This window comes from Drosophila suzukii, chromosome X (genome assembly GCF_043229965.1).
Source record: "Drosophila suzukii chromosome X, CBGP_Dsuzu_IsoJpt1.0, whole genome shotgun sequence".
NCBI classification, from domain to species: domain Eukaryota; kingdom Metazoa; phylum Arthropoda; class Insecta; order Diptera; family Drosophilidae; genus Drosophila; species Drosophila suzukii.
Window position 1 is genome coordinate 19,013,992 of NC_092084.1, and position 22,950 is coordinate 19,036,941.

The window sequence follows — 22,950 nt, forward strand, 5'->3', positions numbered from 1 at the left end:
ACAAAAAAATATAAAGAACAATAATATAAAATAATTTCCATTTTCGATAATAGTTTTGAGCCGTCAGAAGAAAAGGTTCATCAATTTAAGGATATACAATACCCAATACTAATTAAGTAAATAAGAAAGAAACTTAAATGCTTAAAGTCCTAAAAATATTGTAAATAAATCGAAAAGCGACTTTATTAAATGTATACATCCATTTTTTAAATATAAAAAACAGTCTAATTTTTGCAATAGTAAACTAGATTATTAAGGAGTTTTGTGCAGTTAGTAATATGCTTTTATAAGATGACCCCACCAGACTGAGTTCCTAAGTGGGTACTGTGAATGGCTCCTGGTGCACCACCTGACCCTCGATGCCGTAGAAGATGGTGCCATCCTGGACATATCCCCAGGCCATGCGACGCGAGGTGAAACTAATGCCCAGGTCACCGGAGTGGCCGACGACAATGGCGCCACCAGTGCCGCCCAGCCGTTTGGTCATCTCCCGGCACTCCTTGTCGGCGGCCTCCTGAGCGGACAGCTCCTTGTACTCCATGGCGGCCAGAATGCGCTGGGCAAGATTGTATCGCATGAGGGTCTCACCGTGTCCGGTGGTTGAGACGCCACCGCGATAGTTGTCCGCATAGGTGCCGCTGCCCAGGATGGGAGTGTCACCGATGCGACCTGGCCACTTGCCAGTGATGCCACCAGTGGAGGTGCCCACCACAATCTGGCCCGTGGCATCCATGGCCACGGCGCCCACGGTTTCACCACTGGGATCCGTTGTCGGCTTCGGCGTGCCCTTGTCATCAGCCATTTCTGTGCGCGCATAGAATGGATCCTTGCCCTCGGCCACCTGCTGCTGGAACTCCTTTAGCGTGTAGCGAGCTCCTTCGGTGACCAGGGCTCCTGGCGGCAGTCTCTTGCTTCCCGTGGCCAGGGCCAGCTCTTGGGCCGCATCGCCTCCCAGGAAGGTATGACGCTGCTTCTCCATCAGTCGTCGGGCCACCGTTATCGGATGCATCACATCCCGCAGCAGGGTTATGCAGCCGGCTCGCAGATCTCGGCCCTCCATCAGACTGGCCTCCAGCTCCACCTGGCCACTGGTGTTTAGACAGGCGCCATAGCCGGCGTTGAAGTTCTCGTCCAGCTCCATGCTCTTCACCGCCGCCTCCACGGCGTCCAGGGCACTGCCTGCACTGCCATCATCCGGATTCAATATTCCCCAGGCGGATCGAAGAGCCTGCTTTATGCCCACGAACTTTCCCGCGATTCTGGAGTCCGGAATATCACCGGCTCCACCGTGAATAAGCAGAACTGGGCGTGGCATTTCGGAGATGTATGGACAATCCGATGTGGTTGACGACTCGAACAGCTGAGGTCTGAAGCTCCGACTGCTGGGAATTTGTTTTATACTCCCTTTGTCTTTATTGCTTCTTTGTTGACGGCGATAATACCCTGCAGGAAAAGTCACTGAGCTGTGACTGGAAGCTGAAATGGATGGATGGATTATCCATGTAAGTTTGTTTTTTAATTTTATGATAAATTTCTTTATATAATATATAATATAAAAATATATGTACTATTAATCATTTTGATTTATTTATAGATAAGAAAAATCTTAACTACTTTATATTTTTGCAATATTTCGTTTGGAAAAATGAGATGATAAAGATTTTTAAATATTCACTGAGAAAAAATCACGAATAAGTGTTCTTGTTTGGAGGAGACTTCATTGAAAGTAAATTGTCTTTATTTGAGAAAAAGTCTTCTCAGCTTTAGGAGGAATAGTTCTTGAATTAAAGAGCACTTGTATGCTCTTGTTTCTATAAATAAGCGCTCTCGTTTCCAAAATTGAATCGTTCCTGATTAAAAAAAATATATATCTCTCTTTCCGACATGACCCTCTTCTTGTTTTTAAGAGCGAATTAATCTTGATTTTAGTATTGAAGCGTTCTTGGTTCAAAGAACACTTTAAATCATTACCCCTTCTTGATTAGAATTTGTATATTCATTTTATTTATATTTTGTTCATAACTTTTGAATCATAAGTTTTATATTTACATTTAACTGGTTAAAAAATATCTCTAGTCAAATGCTAGTGTAAAAATCAGTTACCTAACTTATTAAATTTCATTTAGATAACCGTTTTTGTTGTTTTGTTGAAACCAAAACCATGAATTGTGGTTTTTATACTTTTATCTGAGAAATGTATTTAAGAAATAAAATGTAAGCTTAAATATAGAAAAATAATTTATTATTATTATTTATTATCTACACTGGTACTTCGTGCAGTTGCTATATTGTAATTGTAATTCAGTATTGAATATTTTAGCTAAAATATTTAAGTGTTTAATTATAAAATATATAGTTTGGTTGTCTATTTTCATAAATTTTTGCAACCTTAAAAATATTTGTAGCGTGAAGGTATTTAGACGTCGACTTGGAATTCTTATGAGATTACTTGCCCTTCTGTCATTGTTTTCTCTCGCATGCACTATGATAAGGCGAATAATCGGATTGTTCATGTGGTAGATGTGTTTTACTTAAATATTATAAACGAGAAGATATTGGTGTTAATGGGAAAGAGGGATCGTGGGTCCAGTTGTTTATTTTGTGGACCGGAGTTAAAGTATCTCACTCGAAAACAGGCTTAACTTGTTGATGTAGCTCAAAAGCAAACACTTGGGATGCAAGCATCAACTTTATATTTAAGAAATACACTATGAATATTATCTACCAATTTTTTTAAGGGGTGGTAGTATAATACCTTATATAGAGTACATTTTGTATACTTTTTTTTATATTGAAGTATCTTTTAAAACCGAAACAAAATTAATTATATTTTTAGCTTTTTTATAAGAATTATATTACAGTTTTCAATTAATATCAGTACCTGGTTACCTAATAAAAAGCCCAAAAAATATATTTTGGTAATTCTTTATAAAACCACTGAAACAAAAATAATGATTTAGTTGATTAGTAGTCAACTGTACTTTCGGAAATTTAAGGACATATAAAAATGTATGTATTCATGGAAATACCTTTGTGTATTTCCTTTATTTACTTTTCGAAATCAATCAAACATGAAAGGCTAATTTTGTGGCTAATGGTCATGTCATATTCATAGCCATCGCCATCTATGTAAGTAAAGTGTTCCCAGTGGCATGGTAAGGTTCAATGGTCTTTAAACGTACGCGTCACTTCACCAGCGAACCACAATCAAGCACGCACATATAGTGCACCACCCTGCGGGGCATGACACCACCTCACCGCACCACCCCACCACCCAACCACCCAACCACCCACTGCCGCAATGATGATGGAGCAATTAAAGCGAAACGTTTAATCAAAACACTCGACGGTTGGCAATTGCGGCTTGATTGAGTGGCGGCGCCATCTACAGTCCGCCACTGGAAGTGCCTGTGGCGCCTTCTGGTGGCAGAGTCACGAACAATAAAAAATTAATTCACAAGATGCGTGACGCGCTTGTTATTTCTCTAATTAGATATATTTGGTATATGTCTTTTTGTTTCTTAAATTATTTAAGATTTACTAAAAAATGGGCCGAAAGTAAACTTAATGAATATTTCTGAAAAATTTCAAAGGCGTTAAAGAATTCGTAACAACCTAATATAATGTATATAATGTGATATATAAGATAATATTAATTAACCAAAAACTTATTCTTTCATAAGACAACTGTCCTAAATCTTGCTTAAATATATTAAACAAAAGTAAATTAAATTATACATATCTAGTATATGTTTTGGTTTATTTTCTTGTATTTTATTTACATTTTGTAAAGGTTTCTTAATGAAAAATTGTTCCAAAACGAAGTCTAGAAGGAACCTTGTTGATTATTTCTGAAAGGCTTTAGATACTACAACTATTTTGTAAGCAATCGTGATAAAATCTTCAAAATATAAGAATATTTTAACGATCATAAGCAACTTTGAACAACTTTGGTAGAAGTTTCATGTGTCTCATTCTATAAAACAGTCATTATGTGCAGAACATTGGGCACTTGGAAAACATAAACGAATAACAACATGTAGATTTAAAAGCAATGGAGACGCAGCTCGGATTGCTTTTTGATTGTTCAAGATATTTGATATAGGGGCTCTGGCTTTATATGGCTGGAGATGCCCCTACCAACACAACCAACCGAATATTCGGTATACACTCGAGTGTATAATAACATTTTATGGCATCGAACCGAGAACAGAGCGTTGCTTGAACTCTGTCCCATCTCGTTGTTATTTCTCCCATTTCTCTGGGGCCTGATGGAGCAATTTTGGCAGTCTACTCCTGCCATTCCTTGGCCAATTTTCCAGCCCCCCCCCCACACACACTAACAATTCTGGGGATCAAACGTAAATTTCACTTTGTGAAGAAGAGCTCCAGAAAAAAGAAATAGAAGACCAAGAACAACAGGAGGGCAACAATAGACGTGGTTAAATAGGAGGTGGACTAGGTGGAGAATTTATAAATCAAAATGTCAGAAATTGTTAACGGTTCTAGCGACGGGGGCTGTCAGTCGTCGGCATCGTCCTCACATGACCCCCATCATCGTAATCATAGTCATTATCATTGCCATTATTGCCCCCAGTGAACTCTTCTCCTCGAATGGGTTGCGATTAAATGGGGTGAATCGGGAACGAGGACGAGTGTGAGAATAAGAATGGGGGACCCGGGGTAATAGTTCATGTACCGCACCTTCTGGCCCTACCAATCTAATTGGGTGTGAAATGCTCATAACAAAAAAGGATGGATGTGGATGCGCAGGTGTGCGGGATTATAGAGTGCCACTTGGGACCCAACCGAAAGCTCATTACCAGTTAAATCTTACATGTCCAATTGCGCATTCAGTCCACTTCAACGATGATGATATTAAAATTATATAAAAATTAAAATGCATGTTAAATAATACAATAAAATTGGTTATTCGTTCGGCCAAACCTCTCAAATTAATTAATTTCAATGAGGAATTTATTGCACACGCCACACGACAGAATGCCGATGTAAAATCAAATATTTAAATTAAAGTTTATCACAAATGCAAGGATTCAGGTTTTATTTTTTCGCACTCGCTTTACCAGTTAGTAAATTAACTTTAATATTCATTAAAATATTATAGAAACCTTGTAATCGCTTGTGAAAATTATAAATAATATTACAATTTCGCAACTGTTTCAGGCATATAGAAATATTAACAACCCACATGTGTATCTTTGAAATGCATTGAATGCAGCTATAAATAAAGTATGCTTAATTGGCTCTAAGACTTTTTCTTTATGTACTGACAAATTCCATTTGAAATCCTATTAGGAATTGAGTAATCCCCACTTAGTTGCAAATAGAAGCTATTTCTGTGAACTTTTGCAGCGCAAAAGTATGCTACCATAATGATTGAGGTGCTTGGGCGGTGTGTGTGTGCAGTTACATTGCCAGATTGAGAACCCTACACCCACATGAGGTGTCCTGCGTCCAAAAAGGCATGTTCAGGATACGGAATCCCATCAGGAATCAAGGTCACAACACCTGAGATCCGCCTGTCGATTCTGCAGTGGGCAGGGGCTTCGGAACCGGAGTGACAATGATGACAAAGACGTCAGAAAGGCGCTTTTGTTGCGGCCTACGGATGCCATTAAATGGGGGTCCATTTCCACACTTTCCCCCGACATTTTCCCTCAGTTTCCCCTTCCCCTTTTCCGGCTCAGCTTACCCATCGGTGGAGAACCGGATAATTTGCTGTCTCTCCAAACCGGTGGAAAGTCAATGGGGATCTGCTTAAAACACCTCGCCCATTTACCTTCGGGGCTCAAGTCATTTTCCAATTAAGCCCTTCTGCCACTTGACAGACCGGCAGCCAGAGAGAACAATTACAGGGCTTACACAAGGGAATTAATCACCTTATATCATTCTTTAACATTTTTGTAACAACTTGAGTTTTAAAACGGTGTCTTGAATTATGCAACAATTGATTTTCCTGTGAAGTAGGAAAGACGACGTTATTTTTCACTGCATACTTTAAGGCGCACCTATAAGTGTTTTCAAAATCTTTACGATTTCGCAGATTTTACCCAACGAAAATATTTATTTTACACATGTATGGCTTAGATTTCCATCATTATTTATTCTAGCAATGCAAGTAAGCCCTATTTTATTTTACTTAGTTGCAGTTTTGAGCGGCAGTACAATTATAATTTAATTTATTTAACAAGCTAAAGTTTTATTCACCAATTCTTAAAAGCATTTACTTTAGGTGTTTAAAAGTATGCAGTGAATAAAAAATAGTCATCGATCTGATTGAATTTATTGAACTTCTGAGTTAAAAAATTATTGTTGCATACTTTTAGACACCTAAAATTAAATTTAAAAATATTATAAAAATCATAGCGATTTCTGAGCACCCACCGATATTGACAATTTTATTTATTTCATTACTTGCTTTTCCCAGTGCTGTATTTTTAGTAATATCCCAATTACACTCTTGATTGTCTGGCATATTTTCGGTCGAACTGATTCTTGTTGGTTTTGATTTCTAATGTATTGAGCGAGAGGAGGTATTGTGATCCAAGTCCCCGTATCGGTTACACCCGGACACTTGCCGAGGTCATTGTCCTGTGTCCTTTGGCCCCCCAGGCTGGCAAATTGAATTGTCAGCTTCTTTTTGGCCTTCTATTTTGGTTTGTTATTTCTTCTAAAAGTATTTTCTGCTTGCGAAAAAACCCCACCACTCTGATTTTACGTCCCCCAAAAACATGACTTTAACTTTCACTGGCGTTTTTTGTCTTTCGGTCTTTTCCGTTCAAGGGATGGCCACTTGAAAATTAATTTAGAATAAACCGCAGGCAATCGCCGCCATTGGAGCCAACGTCTCACCACAGTGGATATATATCTGTTTATCCTGTGCCAGATAATTGAATTTATCGACGTCTCATCCTCGTTTGTTTGAGCCAAATTGCGTGTTATAATTTAATTTCCTAGCCATTGGCAAGAAACTTGCCCTTCTAACAACTGCAGCAATTTGAATATATATAGTTTATGTTTGGCCCTCTTTTATATATATATCGATTGTTGTGAATTGACCCCATCTATGTGTTTATTTTATGACAAGACTTGGCAGATTTCATTTAAAGCTACCCTGTATACATTTTTTTATTTTTAAATTGATTAAGAACAACGCTTAAAAATCGAAATCATTGAATTTTAAATTGATAGTTGGAGCTTTCTAGTAAATGTTACTTAAGAAATTAAAAAGGAAATTCATAAAGACGAGTAATTTTGTTTTTTAAATGTATTTTATAATAGAAAACCAATTTTTTGTATAATTTATTTTAAGTATACATATATATTTTTTATAAATCTAGCATGCCCAAATCGAAGGTTCACTCTAATAAGCAGTGTTTTGTGGGAAACTTTAGGACTCGAAAACAGATGGAACATACGACCAGTGGCTTTCTGAACTCTATTTATTCTCCCCCAAGTCTTTGCCTATTCCACTAACTAATTCAATATTAATGGACTTAAGGGCTGATTTCGGCTGGAACTTTTGGCTAATAGAGTTTTACCCATGGTCACAAGTTGCAGGACTTTGGGTTGGGTATGTTAATAAATTTGTATCGCTAGACTTTGTTGGCAGAATTTAAGATTTTGTATAGTAACTTAAAATATTTATAAGATATTGTAAGATAAAAATTTGAAATCACTTATGAAGGTGTCTGAAAGTATGCAGTGGGAGTAAGTCCCTTGGACTTACGGATTCCAAATTCTTTATTGCATACTTTTAGACAGCGGCTTGAGTGACTTCAAAACTTTAGTGATTTTGTCCGTTCGACAAATGAACATTTTTCCTGTGTACTCGCATAATTCAAACCACATAAAGTTGCCTTCAGTCGAAAATTCAGAGCTGGTTCCATTGCTTTGGGAATTCGCTTGTAAATTGCAGGGGGTAACAAATAACTTTTGCCATTGCGATTAATTTACGTGTTACTTTGCCAGGCGGTTGTCCTTTTTTTTCCCCCTGTTATTGCAGTTTTGCCCTGTTTTGCCTTCTGTTTTGGTCTTCATTATGGCAATGAAGAAATATGAAGCAGCAAATGACAAGCAACAGGGGCGTCGAAGGGGGGTTTGGGAATCCAGGGGGGTTGGGTGTCTGTATTCGATTCTAGGGGCTGAATGAACTCTCTCTGCGGCTGTTTACATGGTTTTTCCCAGCAGAAAGGGGGGCAAATAGTTGATGAAACTCCCGAAATGGGCGGTGGTGCTCATGTGGCAAGGGGGGTTGGCGGTGCGAGTTCGTGGCAGGGGGTAATATAGTATTTTGCGACGCAGAATGGTTGGACTCTCCAGGCTCTCCAGGCATACGTGTCCAGTTGCTGTGACCATCGCACTTAATGAGGTTCATGCAACAAAATATCCAGCGCAAGACTTTCACCTTTGACAAAATGCTTTGTAACTAAGAAGCCCAAATAGTTGTATGGTTGAGAAATATACCAAATTCTACGGCCCTACGTAACTGCACGGAAGTTGAAACCATACATCCGGAGAATTCTGCGATTAAGTATCCTTTTTCTTAGATTCTTGGAACATATTAGACAAGAAAAACTGTAATTTAATTGTTTTTATTAAGAGTATTTATCGAAATTGTTTATATTTAATTTAAATTAAAAATTAAAAACAATTTTTTTTTTTACTTTTTTATTAATTTTTTTTTAATCAGAATATTTTTTATAGGGTCAACCCTTAAACACAAAAGATCCATGACAGAATTTATGATTAGTTTTTTCATTTTTAATAAATGATAATAAAATTAATAGCTAAAATAAAAATGATATAACTAGGTAGGCATTTTAATGTAATATTTTAAATTAGCTATAAATACTACATTGTCTTTTAGGTATATTATTGGTTTATGGTTTTTTATCATCTTTGGTAAATATTTTTTTTTCGATTGAAATTCTTTTGCAGTTCCTGCGCATAAACGCAACATTTTTGCGAAACTTTTGGGCAGAACTCGTTTCGTTACGTTTGGCACCCTAACTTGGTTAAAAAAACGAAGTCAACAGGACCAACATTGGACAAAGGACATCAAACACTTGGCTTTTTATGTGTAATGTTGCCTTGGTGGAAATTTGATTGCCCACGTCCTCGGGTCACTCCTCCTTTGTCCTGCGTGGCCCCTCCCTTCCGAAATCCCTGAATTCCCCATCCTCTGTGTCCTGTCGCTCAATTGTCCTGTCTATTTTGGCCGGGGCTCACACTAACACACTCTTTTTAACACGGAAAAAAATTTATAAATACATTTGTTTTATAAATATGTATACATTTAACTAGGCAGCAATATTATATCTTCTTTTCAATTTTTAATAAATACATTTTTAATACGTTCTTTTTTAAATTTTGTTATTAAATAAAAAGGACCAAAATTATCAATTTTTTTCTTTGTGTACATATTTATTAGCCCATTCTCCTGAAATTTGTTGCGGCTTTCTGTGTCTGTATGAATGGTTGTTTGTGTTTGTTTGTTTATGTGTGCACACACACATCAAAGCCCCGCCCCTCGCTTGCCGCCCACTTTCGTTCACATTTCACTTGATTGTCAGTTTCAGTTTTGGGCTTTTGAGAGTAGAGTTTGTGTTTCATTATCGCGACTGCCCGCTTCACACTTCCTTTGTAATTTTTTCAGTTTTCGCGAGAATACCCTTAAAAGGGTATTTGATTTATGTGGACCATATTGGCACTAGCAAGTAAATTAAAAATGTAAGTATAATATAAGTGACCACATAAAAAAATACTACATTTAGTAAAAATAGAAAAAATCGTAAGTTCAAGAAATTTATTTAGTATTGGTTATTAAAGCAAAAAAAACGCGAATTCTTGAGTTCTTACATGGGTTTCTTATATGGAATTCTCGACCCTCCTAATAGAATGGACCAATAGAATGGAATAATAGAATGGAACAATACAAATATAAAAACAAAAAAATAGTGTAAGTTCAAAAAATTTGGTTAGATTGGATAAACAAACAGAACGCGAATTCTTAAGTGCTTATATGGAACATTATAAATAGCAGTTCACTTGACTTCATAATAACACCTGGGCAATATAAAATGTTAAAAACATATTTTGGAACTTTATACTATTATTATTATACGAACTTACTAATAAAATAGTAGAACATTTTTAATTCAAATTAAATTTTTTATTAAAAAATATTAAGAAAATCATTATAGATCCCCACTCATCTGTACCTTTTTAGGTGAGTAAATTATTGATAAGATGGATAATGTTTTATTATACTTCTATATCTACATTGTAAATGCAGATCTACATAGATAAGTGCTATAAAGTCTTAGAATTGCACTATATTCGATGGGATACGTTAGTAGCATTGAAATACGGTTCCGTTTGGGTTGGATCTCCCCTTTTTTGTAAAGTGCCTTATGCGGGCATGGTCACATGCATCCATCATCCGGCTGAGTGATGGGGATTAAGCACTCGACTTTCCCCGGGGCTCCCTATCCCGTATCCCTATCCTATAGGATATAGACCGCCGATCCAGCAACCTCCCCCAGTGTTGTTGCAATAACACTTTCGACGCTCGTGTCTGGCCGCCCCACGGCGCTGACCTTGAACTTGCAGCATGCGGCAACCCACCCACTCCTTTTTTATGGGGAGAAAGTTCCGCTTTCTCCTTTTCCCATTGTAACTCTGTTAATATCTACCCTCTCTCTCACTCGATTTGATTCGTTTTGTTTTGTTTCGCTTCGTTTGTGTTTGTGTGCGTGCGCTGCGTTCCGATTGGATTTCAGAATTAATTTGTTTCCCAGCCCAAACTTAATCCCTCCCCTCACGTCAGAATTTACCACTTTCACCACGAGCAGCATGCTGGAAAATTTACTGAAAAATCTCTGTTTGGATTTCGTGAGGAATATTACGACGACCATTAAAGTGGGATTTGTTTTAATATAACCATCTTATCATTAATATTTTAAGTGAAGATATGTGCATACATACGGAAGAAAGGCAATCACTGAACGATTTTTTTAATTTGTAAATTACCTTTATATAATAGACTATTTCATTGACAATTTAATTTAAGTTCAAGCCTTGATTGAGCATTCTAAATAGGATTTTTAATTTGAAAAACAAACTTTAGACTGGGCAATTCATCAAATCTTTATTACTGAACCCTGGCTACATTCCATTTTGATTGAACGTTCTAAATTGGACCTTAATTTTTAAAATCACTCAACACGACAATGCACCGAAATAAGCTTAATGCAATGTATAGTATGTCTAAATAGTTCGAAATTGTTTTTAAAATAAACTTAAATTTTAAAACATATTGGAAAAGAGTATGGAATTATATTATTATGGAAACCTTTATACGTTATTACAACATTTTTTATAGATAGTCCTGTAAAATGTAGCTGTTATAAAAGCACATTATATTAGAAAGGCTTCAATTTTTTCCAGTGCATTTTTGGCGGCCTTTTCTGCTTGTTTTTACTGTTTTATTCTCAAAATCGTATGCCTTGATCCCCTTTCTTAATTTACATGCGAACAATCAAATGCTCAATCATTTCAACAGTACAGCAATTGGAAAAATTGAGTTGCAGGTGGGAAAAAAGGACGAAGGAGCTGGCCAAATTGCCGGCGGACAATGCGGGGAGCTGTCCATAATAAATGTTGAGCCAACGTTTGTGGCCACGCACGCATTACGGTGCTTTCCGATGGCCTTCAAACCCCAACCCTGCTCACAAAAAACCACCCACCCCTCTAGTAACCCCTCTAGTAATTTCACCTGTCCAGGTACGTGCCCCGACCTATTCAATGGCATTGTCATTGAGGGACCACAAATTGCTCCGGACTGCGACTTGGAATCCGGCGCCTATTCACATTTCTCCCTTCTTTTCGCCCTTTTTCAGTTTATATAGTCGCACTGCCAAAAAAAATTAACTGTTCCTAATCTATGGTTAGAATCAGAAACAGACTTCCCTGTTCCAAACTATTTAAATATAATTTAATTCAAGATATCAAATGATAGCATGAATTAAAAATCATGTACTTGGCTATATGCATATAAATAAATATCAAAACATAAAAATCTTTTATCTTAAATAAAATCATGCTGTTATTATAACGAGATAAAATCTTTATTGATAAGAAATGTATTAAAAAATAAAGTTTTTTTTTTATTTTTAAAAATGTAACGATTGTTATTGCTAGTAAATTTTCAAATTGGTGCCACTGAGTTTGAAAAAAATATGTTTCTGACAACATGCTTCTATTATAATTAGCTTTTCTTATTATAAATATAAGCATTGCTTTCAAATTTTTAGATTTAAATAAGTTCCATCAAAAATAATAGGTATTGTAATGTTGGTTCTATTGTATAGATATTTCTGAAACTCAATAAACAAATGAAAATAAAAACCTTTTATTGGAACCCTTATTCTTACATTTTAAATAAAATAAGTATTTCAAGTAGTACTTTTTTATTTACAAAAACATTTTAATTACTAATATATATATCACATTTTTTAAACCCCGAAATAGTTGTGAACATATTTTCTCCTAGTGAAACTATGTGTTTTTGGGCACCGCTTGTGGGTTAATTTTTCATGCTAATGAAGGGGGCATGTTAATTGTTTTTGTTTCTCTGGTCGCCTGGCAGGTGGCTAAACAAACCCAAAAAAGGACCACCCACAGAGGAACAGAATACGAAGGATAATTGCCAGGCCATCAGGTATGGGCTTTCATTTTCTCTCGAGCTGTTTGGGTCAAATTTTTTTTTGGGTTGCTCCAAACAAATCATTGGCATTAATTTCGAAGCAGGAAATTAAGAAGCATTTTGCGATTCGTCTTTTGGCTACGCACTCAAACGCACACACATACGCACAGGCGGGGTGCCAGGGGTCATAGGGCAGGGGTGTTCATGCCTGGACAGCCTTGACCCTAATGCCTTCGCCTTTGCCTTTGCCCTTGGCTTTTGGCTATCCGAATCCAGAACTTTAAGTGATTTCTGCTATGGCCTTCGCAAAGGGAGAACAATAAAATCATTGGAAACTTATTCCGAAATTATATGTAATGTAGACAGTGGCGTGGCAAAGATCCCTTAGATAAATATTTCATTCAACTAAGATTGTATTCGCTCTTTTAAGATATCAGACTGAATAATCAAAAAAACAGTAAAGGATTTTTAAATTACTTGTAAAGGTGTCTATTAGAGTTCTGCAAAAAAAATATGGATTAAAAGATTTTGTTGCCTACTTTTCGACACCTTTAAGAGTAATTAAAAATCACAGGGATAAAAGTATAGGAAATTGTAATTATTTGTAAAGGTGTCTGTGAAAATGCTGCATAGAAATAACAATTAAAAATGCTGTTGCCTGCTTTTAGACACCTTTAAAAGTAATTAAAAAATCGCAGGGACTTCTGTGGCAATCTAAAGAAACATAGGGATAAAAGTATAGGAACTTTAAATTATTTTTAAGGGTGTCTATAAGAATGCTGCGAAAAATAACGGTTAAAAGATTTTGTTGCCTACTTTTAGACACCTTTGAAAGTAATTTAAAAATCCCAGGGATTTCTGTGGCAATCTGATAAAAAAAAAACCCCAAAACCCCTTTTAAAGAATAATCAATGTGCGCCTCTGCATATGTATTCATGCATATATTCAATAAGTGCTTATCTATATGTATATCTATCTGTTTACATATGCAGCTGTAATAAAACTCTCATGGTAAGGACGACTCATTTCGAGGCGAGTTTTTCAAACTTTCATGTAAAATATGAATATTGTCGAGGGGAATGCAAAAACTTTTTCTATAGCTGCGAAATAAAAACAAAATACAATATCAATAGTCAATACATGAATTTAAATGCAACAATTTCAACAAGCACTGAAATATCTTTTCGATAACGTAAAGCAAAACAGCATTTAAATTTTATTTCGAAAATGAATTACATTTCTGAAGGTACGTCATTTTTATATTTGCTAAACACTTTGAAAGCAACCAATATTCAATAACCATTTGAAATTTCTGAGAACACAGCATAATATCAATATCTGATCATAATATATGTTTATGTCCGCATAAAAAAGGCTGTCGCGAAGGAAATGTTTCGACAATCTGTTGAATATTCGCCTTAATGTCTTTGTCTCTATTGATTTAATGTCCCCCAGAGAGTTGGGCACCGAAATGCGGTCACATTTCTCTGCCATGCAGTGAAAAACCCAGAGAAACAGAGAGGGAAAGAGATGTATCGCATATTTGCATACTGGGCTACGTGAGTGCGTGTGTGAGTTTGGGTGCGGATGAAAATGGAATTTAACTCATTTTGATCAAAACGATACCAGCCACGCCCATTGCGCCACGCCCACACGATATTGTGTAAGTGGGCGCACGCCAAAGGGGCGTAACCCATAATTACTGTGAAGGGGGGGGGAACTGTGCAGAGCTGTTGAATTTTCAAAATTTATAGCATACTTTTCGGCGCAATACGTATACGCAACGTGGCCAGAAAATTCATGATGCGCTCGTGTGCGAGTGTAAGTGGCAAGAAAGTTGAATTTTTATTGAGCAAATTCACGAGTCCCTTAAATATTTCAACACAAACCCCATCTCACAGTGAAATTGTCAAAGGAGAGTGAAAAAAACCAAAAGAAAGCTGAAGAAGGCATCCTGCATTCGCGTCACTTTATGACGCACCCAATGCCGTCGTAAAAATCCAACATGCACTTCCAAGCACCTCCAGGCTCCTATAGACTCCTCCATGTCGTCATCCCCATACCCATTCGATGCCGAACAACCCATCAAATCCAGGTACCCCTTCCTTAATTCCGTATATCTTTCGTCGATTTTTGTAACTGCCTTAAAGCAAAGTTATGGACCAGCACATAAATGGTTAAATGGGTTGGTAAAGGATGAAAGGGGCATTGAATTCGAATTGCTGACGGAGCAAAAAGCTTTGGTTACTAATTTATTTAAAGCTTAAAAGTGTGGGATGACTTTGATTTGGCTTTAGTTTTTGTGACTTTTTTTTACAAATTTTTTAGGGATTAAATGTAAATGAAAAGGGAAAAAATCATATTGATTTAAAGAGTAGGCATTGTCTCAAGTCTCTTGGTGATGATTGTTAATAAAAACATTTTTTAAAAAAATCTGAAAAAATGTTCTTTAGTTGAAAAGGAAAATGAAAGTTATAAAATACATTTTTAACATTTGTTGTGCATTTTTTTATGGTGTGCCATTGGTTATTTTGTTACAAGTATAAAACAGCGGACTGTTTTTTCTTTTATTTGTGGGAGTAATTTGCACGGGACAGATTACCGTCGTGTGTACGTTGTACACTGTTTGTGTGGCGGTAGAAAGCAAGCAGAGCATTTCCACTATGCTTGCTTAAGGGAAAAAGCCAACCTCCTTTTAAGTTAACATTTAAAATGTATACTTTTTATATAAACACTCAAAACCAAATATTTGTGGACAATATTTGAGACGTAACTGATCTTTAAGAATGATTCACCTTCTAAACTCAAATTGATTACCCTAAGCACTTTTCCATGTTGGTAATTACGCTTAAAGGCAGCCAATAAAACCTCATTTAGATAATAGATATACAAATTCGAATCTGGTGAATGCAGCTGACTTTTATGGCACTCAGATGGATGGATACTCGTAGCTTCTGCAGAGGACACTGGCCACCTGAAGTGGAGTGCTGGAAGTGCGTCGTAAATAAATAAGCTGCATGATGCCAATTGATGGGGAGTGGTGCCGAGTGGTTCGGTGGCTCGGTGGCTCAGTGGCTCAGTGGCTCAGGGAGTGGGCCAAGGACATTCGCTGCAGGTCCGTAATTAGAATACATTTTGTTTACCAGTATCTCCAGCTGCGAATGCACAAGTCAACGTTACAAAATGTCCACGTCAATGGGCGGTGGACAAGGGGGGGCGTTTTGTGGGCTGGTCAGCGTGGGGGGCGTGGCATGGGGCAAATTAAATTACTGCTGAAGCAGTAGGGTCTCAACAGGTGGCCCGCCCAGGTGGTCGCCTTTTCTTTGCAATTTTAAATAACATTATGTGAGGGGAAAGATTTTGAATGTGCCTATTCACGCGTTATTTTAAAGTCTTTAACTTTAAGTGATTTTCAAATCGTATTTCTTACATGAAAATGAGTTCATTTTAAAATATATCATGTAGGAAATATGCATGTATTTTTAATACATATAAGAATATTACATTATTAAAAGTTGCTTTTATCTCTAGTCAAATGAATGCTTTACTAGCAATCAACTGATTTTAAACCCTCTTTTGATTAGCCGGAAGATAAAGGGAGAACTAGATTAAGATTAGATTAAATTTTCTTCTATCTCTAGACAAAAAAATTCTTTTTCTAGTCAACCAAGTCAATTTAATAACCCCTTTTGATTAACCGGAAAATAAAGGGGGTTCTTCAAGGAGTCCTGTAATTTGGGGGCAGTCATCGCCATTGTTATTGCGCTTTACCAACAATACCGCTATATTTATGATCTCCTTCGTCGTTTCCTACTTTTTAATAAGCTGTACATGAAAAAAAATCTACGTTTTCACAAGAATACATATGTTTTCAAAGATAAATGTCTTCCAAGTATTATTGTACAGTCAAAAATCTCTTCTTTTGAAGGTAAAATTCAATTATAATACAATTTTGTATTGTTAAATTTTGATATGTTTTAAAATATAACATTGTAAATTTGTTATGCGAAAATTACCTTAAACTGCTGGCGGATTTCTAAAATTATGGATGAAGTTTTAAAATATTATTGTATTGTATTATATTAAATGGTTAAATGTTTCTACCATTTTTTTCACAGACATCTGGAGACTATTAAAAAGTATAGACTTCTTGAAGTCTGATGGTCGAAAAATCTTAGGTTTAGGTATATATTCCATATAAGCTGGCTTAGCTTTTCTTGCTGCCAAATTGCTTATAAAACTAAAAACCTTGTACCAAAATAAGCTTAGAAATGGTTGTGTCAACCTAGCTTCTCAATTTTTTTCTGAGTGAAAGGATGCGCCACGGAAAGCCGGAAATCGAATGCCATGGTCCAAGGCCAAAGTCAGAGCCAAAGCCAGAGACTTCGGCTGCTACTGCTCCCCTTTCGGCCATTTCAGAGTCTCAATTTTCCGCAATTACCCCTTTTCCGGTTCTGTTAACAAGCAGCAATTAGTCAACGCCCGCGCTGCACTCGTTTGAAATGCAAGATGCAACAGGTGTCCTTTCCACTTGCTGTTCCGCTTTTCCGCATTTCCGCTCTTCTGCATTTCCGCCCGGCTTTGCCCCAACTGCAGGTGACTCCAGCCTGGGCCTGAAAGTGAAAACGGATGCCAAAACCTGTTGACAACCAAGTGGAGAGTTTTTCCCGGGAATGGGTTGCGATGGCTGAGACTGCGGAGCAGTAATTAAGTCCACTGCATTTGTCATTTGTCAGAGGGTTTCTCCGGATCCACAAGGACATGGTTAAAATGTCCTGGGTGTCCCTTTGGCCGCTCGTACTTCAGCTGTCGCCTGGCTTTGTTTTCTGTTTTCTGAATTATTTATGCCAGTATGCCAGTGAGGAATATTTGCACAGGGCCGTCCGCAGAGGAGCTGGAGTTTGTCTGCTTAAATTTTATTTTCCCTTAGATGGTATTATATGCATGTTACTTCGCCATCCTCAGTGCTTAGAGGTTCATTTTTATCAAATGCTTCAAATGGCAAACAAATCTCCTGGATTTTCGAATCACTTTTGAAGGTGTCTGAAAGTATGCAACACTATAATTTGAACATAAAAGTCTTATGAACAATCCCAGCGATTTCAAGAGAAACTATACTTAAAATTCTGCATTTAATAGTTCTCAATTATCTAATCGTTATATTGTATAAATAAAATTATTTTGTAAGTATTTAGTTAATTACATCAAATAGTCAGAGCAATAATAATCACATCACTGAGTAAGAGATATAAATTAATGTAAGAAAGATATTAAGAAAAAAAATATATGTAGGAGATATAACAACATAATATTTTGTCATATAGCTTATTATATTATTTGTTGAGATATTTTTAATAAAGAAATATACTTTGTTCGTAAGTAAAAAGGGACCCAAAGTCTAGCCTTTCAGTGTCCTTCGATCTGACCCGATTTCCCCTCATCTGCCCCATTTTCCGTGAACATGCAACTGCCACCGCTTGCAGTGTCTTTTAATTTACTGTGAAATGAGTTTGCCCAGTGTCAGGAAAAGGAAAAGTGGGTGGAACGGGTGCGACTTTGTAGAGGAGCGATGGGTCTCCTCGAGGACCAGAATAACTGCAATTGTTGACTTCTTCTAATTGACAGGATGGCAAAGTTTCCAGGAATTATGGCCAACAATATAGAGGCGTAAGGGTCGAAGGGTGAAGTGCTTAATTCGACAGCCTGGGAGATTTATAAGATACAAATAGAATGGCGAGAAAAGGGTTTATTCTATACAGTGAGGCAAAATCTGATAAATGGAGGTCGGGGATCAACGGCTGACTGCTGTTCTAAAAATCAAGAGTCCTTTCAAAGCGCTGTTAAATTAAAAGCACTAGGAATAGAATTAAAAAAAGAAGGAGGCCCAAGAAATAGCTGTGACTTGAAATGATTAATAAAGGTGTCTAAAAGCAAGTTCGACAGATTTATTTCAAACAATGACGTTTAACATCAAGTACAAAATAAATGATCTATTGCCATCTCCATTTATTTTATTTATATTTGGGTATTTTATTAATCGCCATCAGTTAGGGTACAAAAAATTTTGTCAATCGAAGTAATATTTAAATGTATAGTAAGCAATTTATTTTTTTTTAATGGAGCGAAGAACCCAAAAGATACGCACACACTTGTGTTACCCTTTCGCCGTAATTTAATTTGCATCCATTGGGTTTTTCCTTTTTTTATTTTTGAATAATTCTGAGATTCTTGAATCCGGGGAACTGCTGAACAGGCAGCTAATTGGCAGTTGATTAACATTCCCAGCTCTTTTCGAGTCCCAAATTGGATCATAACCATAATCCCAATCAGCGTCAGAGGTCACGTCCTGTCGCCAGTTGATTCGGGTTGGGCCCATTCAGAGGCGTAGTCAGACTTCGGTTGGGGAAGGTTTAAAAAACTAATTTAATGACTCATACTTTTTAATACAATATTTATCATGGAATTCAACCTAATATATGGGAAGCTTAACACACAAAATCACCTCCCTCCCCACCAATAACCCTAACTACACCCATGGGCCCACTAATAAATTTGAATTTTTGTTTCACGAATTTCGCGTGGTGTGAAATCAACAGTCAGTACGAAATCAAGTTATATTTCGAAAATAATTATGTCGAATTTTTACCATCTCGATTTTCCAGCATTCGTGGTTGAATGGATATCGGTCAATATGGAATTTTGGTAACTTCGAATAATAGACTATTTATATTGGGAAATTTAAGCCTTTTATGGATATCATACTAATGTTATAAGATTGGTTTTAAGAGGGATCTCATGTAAAGATTATTTTTATAGAATATTTATTATAATAGTTGTATGGCAAAATTTCGAATCAAACGTACATACTAAGTAAATAAACAATTTGCATTAACCGATAAAAGTTCCAAAACAGCATAATCAAATGTTTTATATGCCGCGTATTTAAGCAGTAACATTATATTGTAGCGGTTATACAAATTATTAAAATTAATGTTGTTTCATGTTATTTTATTCTGTTATACATAACTGAGCGTTTTATAGCCAACTTAATGGCTGGATCGACGTTTAAAAATAAATATAATAAATATATAAAAAAAAAAAAAATAATAATTAGTAGATTTAAAAGATATTGCTTTTACCATATTTTATATTAAGATAATATATTCGAGGAGTTCTCCATACAAAAGTTTACAACGAACCATGTTCGAGTCCAGAACAGAACACGTTTGCGTTCGAACGTGTTGTGTTTTGTTCGCTGCACAGTGGAACCGTTTTCGATATATTAATACAAATAGTTAATCGGTGAGCTTATAATATTGTGTTTGAGCGTAAATTTTAGACTTAGAAACATTTAGATAAACTTTAAGTTAAAACAAATAATTTAAAAAAATATAAACTTAATAATAAAGAACGAAATTTTATAAAAATGTAAAACACTCCTTAACTTTACTGTATGTTCAACAAGAACCATTGTATTCAATTTTAAAAATATGGAAGAAGAAACTAGACACCCAGAAAGGACGCATTTAAAGTAATATAAAACAGGCAAACTTTAAAAACTTTATAGGTAAATTTATAAGGTAGTTAGAAAGGTAAAAATTGTGAACGAACTAGATTTGATTTAAGCACAAAACTTCTCCACACAAAATCAAAAATATTCCACTTATATATTAAACAGGCAAACCTAAAAAACATTTTTGTTTTATAATTTTAATGGGTGTACTTAGAAAATGTATAAAGTAGTTAGAAAGCTATGAATGAATTAGATTCGAATTAAGCACAAAATTTGTCGAAAATATATATTGTACCGAAAATATTTCCATTATATAAAACAGACAAGTTAAAAAACTGTATGTTTTATAATTTTAATTGGTGTCCTTAGAAAATCTATAGGGTAGTTAGGCACACGTTAAGCACGATTTAAGCACACAATTTATCGACACAGTACCGAAAATATTTCAATTATATAAAACAGAGAAACTTAAAAAACTTTTTTGTTTTAAAATTTTAATTGGTGTACTTAGAAAATGTATAAGGTAGTTAGAAATGAAATAGATCGATTTCTCGACTCAGTACCAAAAATATTTAATTTCATGTTTAATGCTTTTACAAAATGCCAGAAAATACCACCTGGGGCCCACTGTTCCTGTGCGCGCTTCGTTCGCTGGCTTTTGCTGCGATGCGATTTCGTTCCAAATTTCATTCCGAACTTCGAAGTCGCGGGTGTCGGACGTTCGGCGGGAAAAACTGAAAAACTCAAAACCTAAATATTCCAAAAGACACTGAAACCACTAAAACCAATCTCAGACAAAACAAAACTAAAACTTAATAAGAAAAAAACTATAAGAACGTGCGATAAGAACAGCAATACAACAGCAACAAACCAAAGTTGACTTTTCGATTTTAAAGCGCGTGTGTTTGGATTTATTTCTTTGCCATTTATAAATTCGTGCAATTAAAAAAAAAAACGAATAAAAACCTATAGTAACAACAACTAAAACGTGGTCTAAAATATACGTTGTTTTTTGTTTTCACTTTTTTTTCCTGTGCGTGCGCGTGTGAGTGTGTTAGTTTGTTTGCTTTTTAATTAGTTCGACTCTTGTTTTGATTTTTGTCTTTTTTTTTTTGAACGAGATCAATCTGTTTTGTGTTTAAGCAGAACCAAAAAAAAAAAACCAAAAGTCAAACGAGAGCGAAAACAAGTAAGTGAATAAAATAAGAAATAAAATAATTTAGATTTGGAAAATCGAGAGTCAAGTTCATTTGATGCGATTTGTTATTGTTATTGTTTTTGTTCGACTTTCAATTTAATTCGGTGCACTCTACAAGTGCGCTGCTGACGTCGCCGTCGACGTCGACGTCGGCAGCGTTTGGGAGATACAGAAAACTGCAAGCGATCTTCGCGTTCCGCTTCTTCTCGATCTTCTTGAACTGAACCGAACCGCCGGCAAAGGGAACACAGAGAGAGGGAGAAAAAGAGAGCGGGAGAACAGAAAGGAATGCTGAGAAGGGGGGTCACGACTTGGGGATACTCGGTACTCAATATCCTGAAAAAAGAAGAGTTGCATACCCAAAAGTTATCGATCTTATTAGTAATAAACAGTAATCGATAATATTACTCAAGAAATTAAAATGTTTGAACTATTTTTTTTTTTAAGAGATTGGTTTTATTTGTGTCATGGTCTATTCCAAAAATCATGAGCATAGTTGTTAGGGCTACCAAGATAATGGTAAAAAACCTACTATTCTTGAGTTGTCTCCTTAAATAGTTTGTTTTTTTTATTATATAATAATAATTGTCTCCATTTTGTATTAAGATATAATACATTACTTTCAAATAGTATACCAAAACTCATAATTTAAAAAACCATCGTGAACGATCGCAATATACCCCCTTAACTCCAATACTAAGGAGTAATAAAAGAGAACGTGAGAGACCCTTTGCTCTCTATGTTTTTGTTGCTTTTATTACCTCATACCCATGCCAGGCTTAAAGATCACTTCCTCTCTCTCCCTCTCTCAGGGCTTCTTTCCCTTTCACTCCGGCTCAAAACATTGTTGGCAAAAATGCAGATAAGGTTTTAGGACAGAAAACTAATAAACAGTTCTCAAAACCAAGATCATTCGTTCTTTGCTCCATTCCATTTTTATCACCCACTAAATTTTACTTGGGTTAAAATTAAATGAAAAGTTATTAAAAGGTTAAAAGTACGCTTAAAATCATACTTCACGAATATAATACTAAAATATTATGATATATAAACTATACAACTAAAATTGTGTGATATAAATGTGGTAACAAATGATTTTTAATAAAACAAATTCGTTAGTAAAAATTAGTTATTTAAAAACTATTTTATTATTATTATTTTTTTATAATAGTAGGAATAAAATAATATACTTTTCACAGTTAAAAAATGTATAGTCACACCTATGTACATTTTATAATCTCAATAATTAGTATAATCCATTAATAATTATTAATTTGCTTTTGTCAAGTTGAAGATAGAATTTCACATTTATGTTAGCACCAGGAAAATATGATTAATGGATGCTAGTTATTCGAAACCAGCTAAGTGAATTCCTTTTGGCAGCTAGTTGTTGTGGGCTAGCAATTCACCCCCCTTCGAAACGACGACCCTGGCCCGCCCATAAAATACCCAAAAGCTTTGGCAAAAACCAAACAAAAAATGGGGGGGATGTTGGTGATAAAATGGTTT

General features: G+C 35.8%; 2 protein-coding genes across 2 annotated transcripts in view; one reads left to right on the plus strand and one right to left on the minus strand.

Annotated features, from left to right (window-relative positions):
* Positions 1 to 156: 156 nt before the first annotated feature.
* Positions 157 to 1,387, minus strand: LOC108005436 (probable isoaspartyl peptidase/L-asparaginase CG7860). The gene has a single exon (XM_017068722.4). The coding sequence runs from the start codon at positions 1,313 to 1,315 to the stop codon at positions 314 to 316; it is 1,002 nt and encodes a 333-aa protein (XP_016924211.2). The 5' UTR covers positions 1,316 to 1,387; the 3' UTR covers positions 157 to 313.
* Positions 1,388 to 20,929: 19,542 nt separating this feature from the next.
* The window catches only part of Ac13E (Adenylyl cyclase 13E), a 60,256-nt gene continuing 58,235 nt past the window's right edge, over positions 20,930 to 22,950 (plus strand). Inside the window, exon 1 of the mRNA XM_036821195.3 lies at positions 20,930 to 21,432. The gene's annotated coding sequence lies outside the window, so the exon portion shown is untranslated. The remainder of the gene's footprint in view (positions 21,433 to 22,950) is intronic.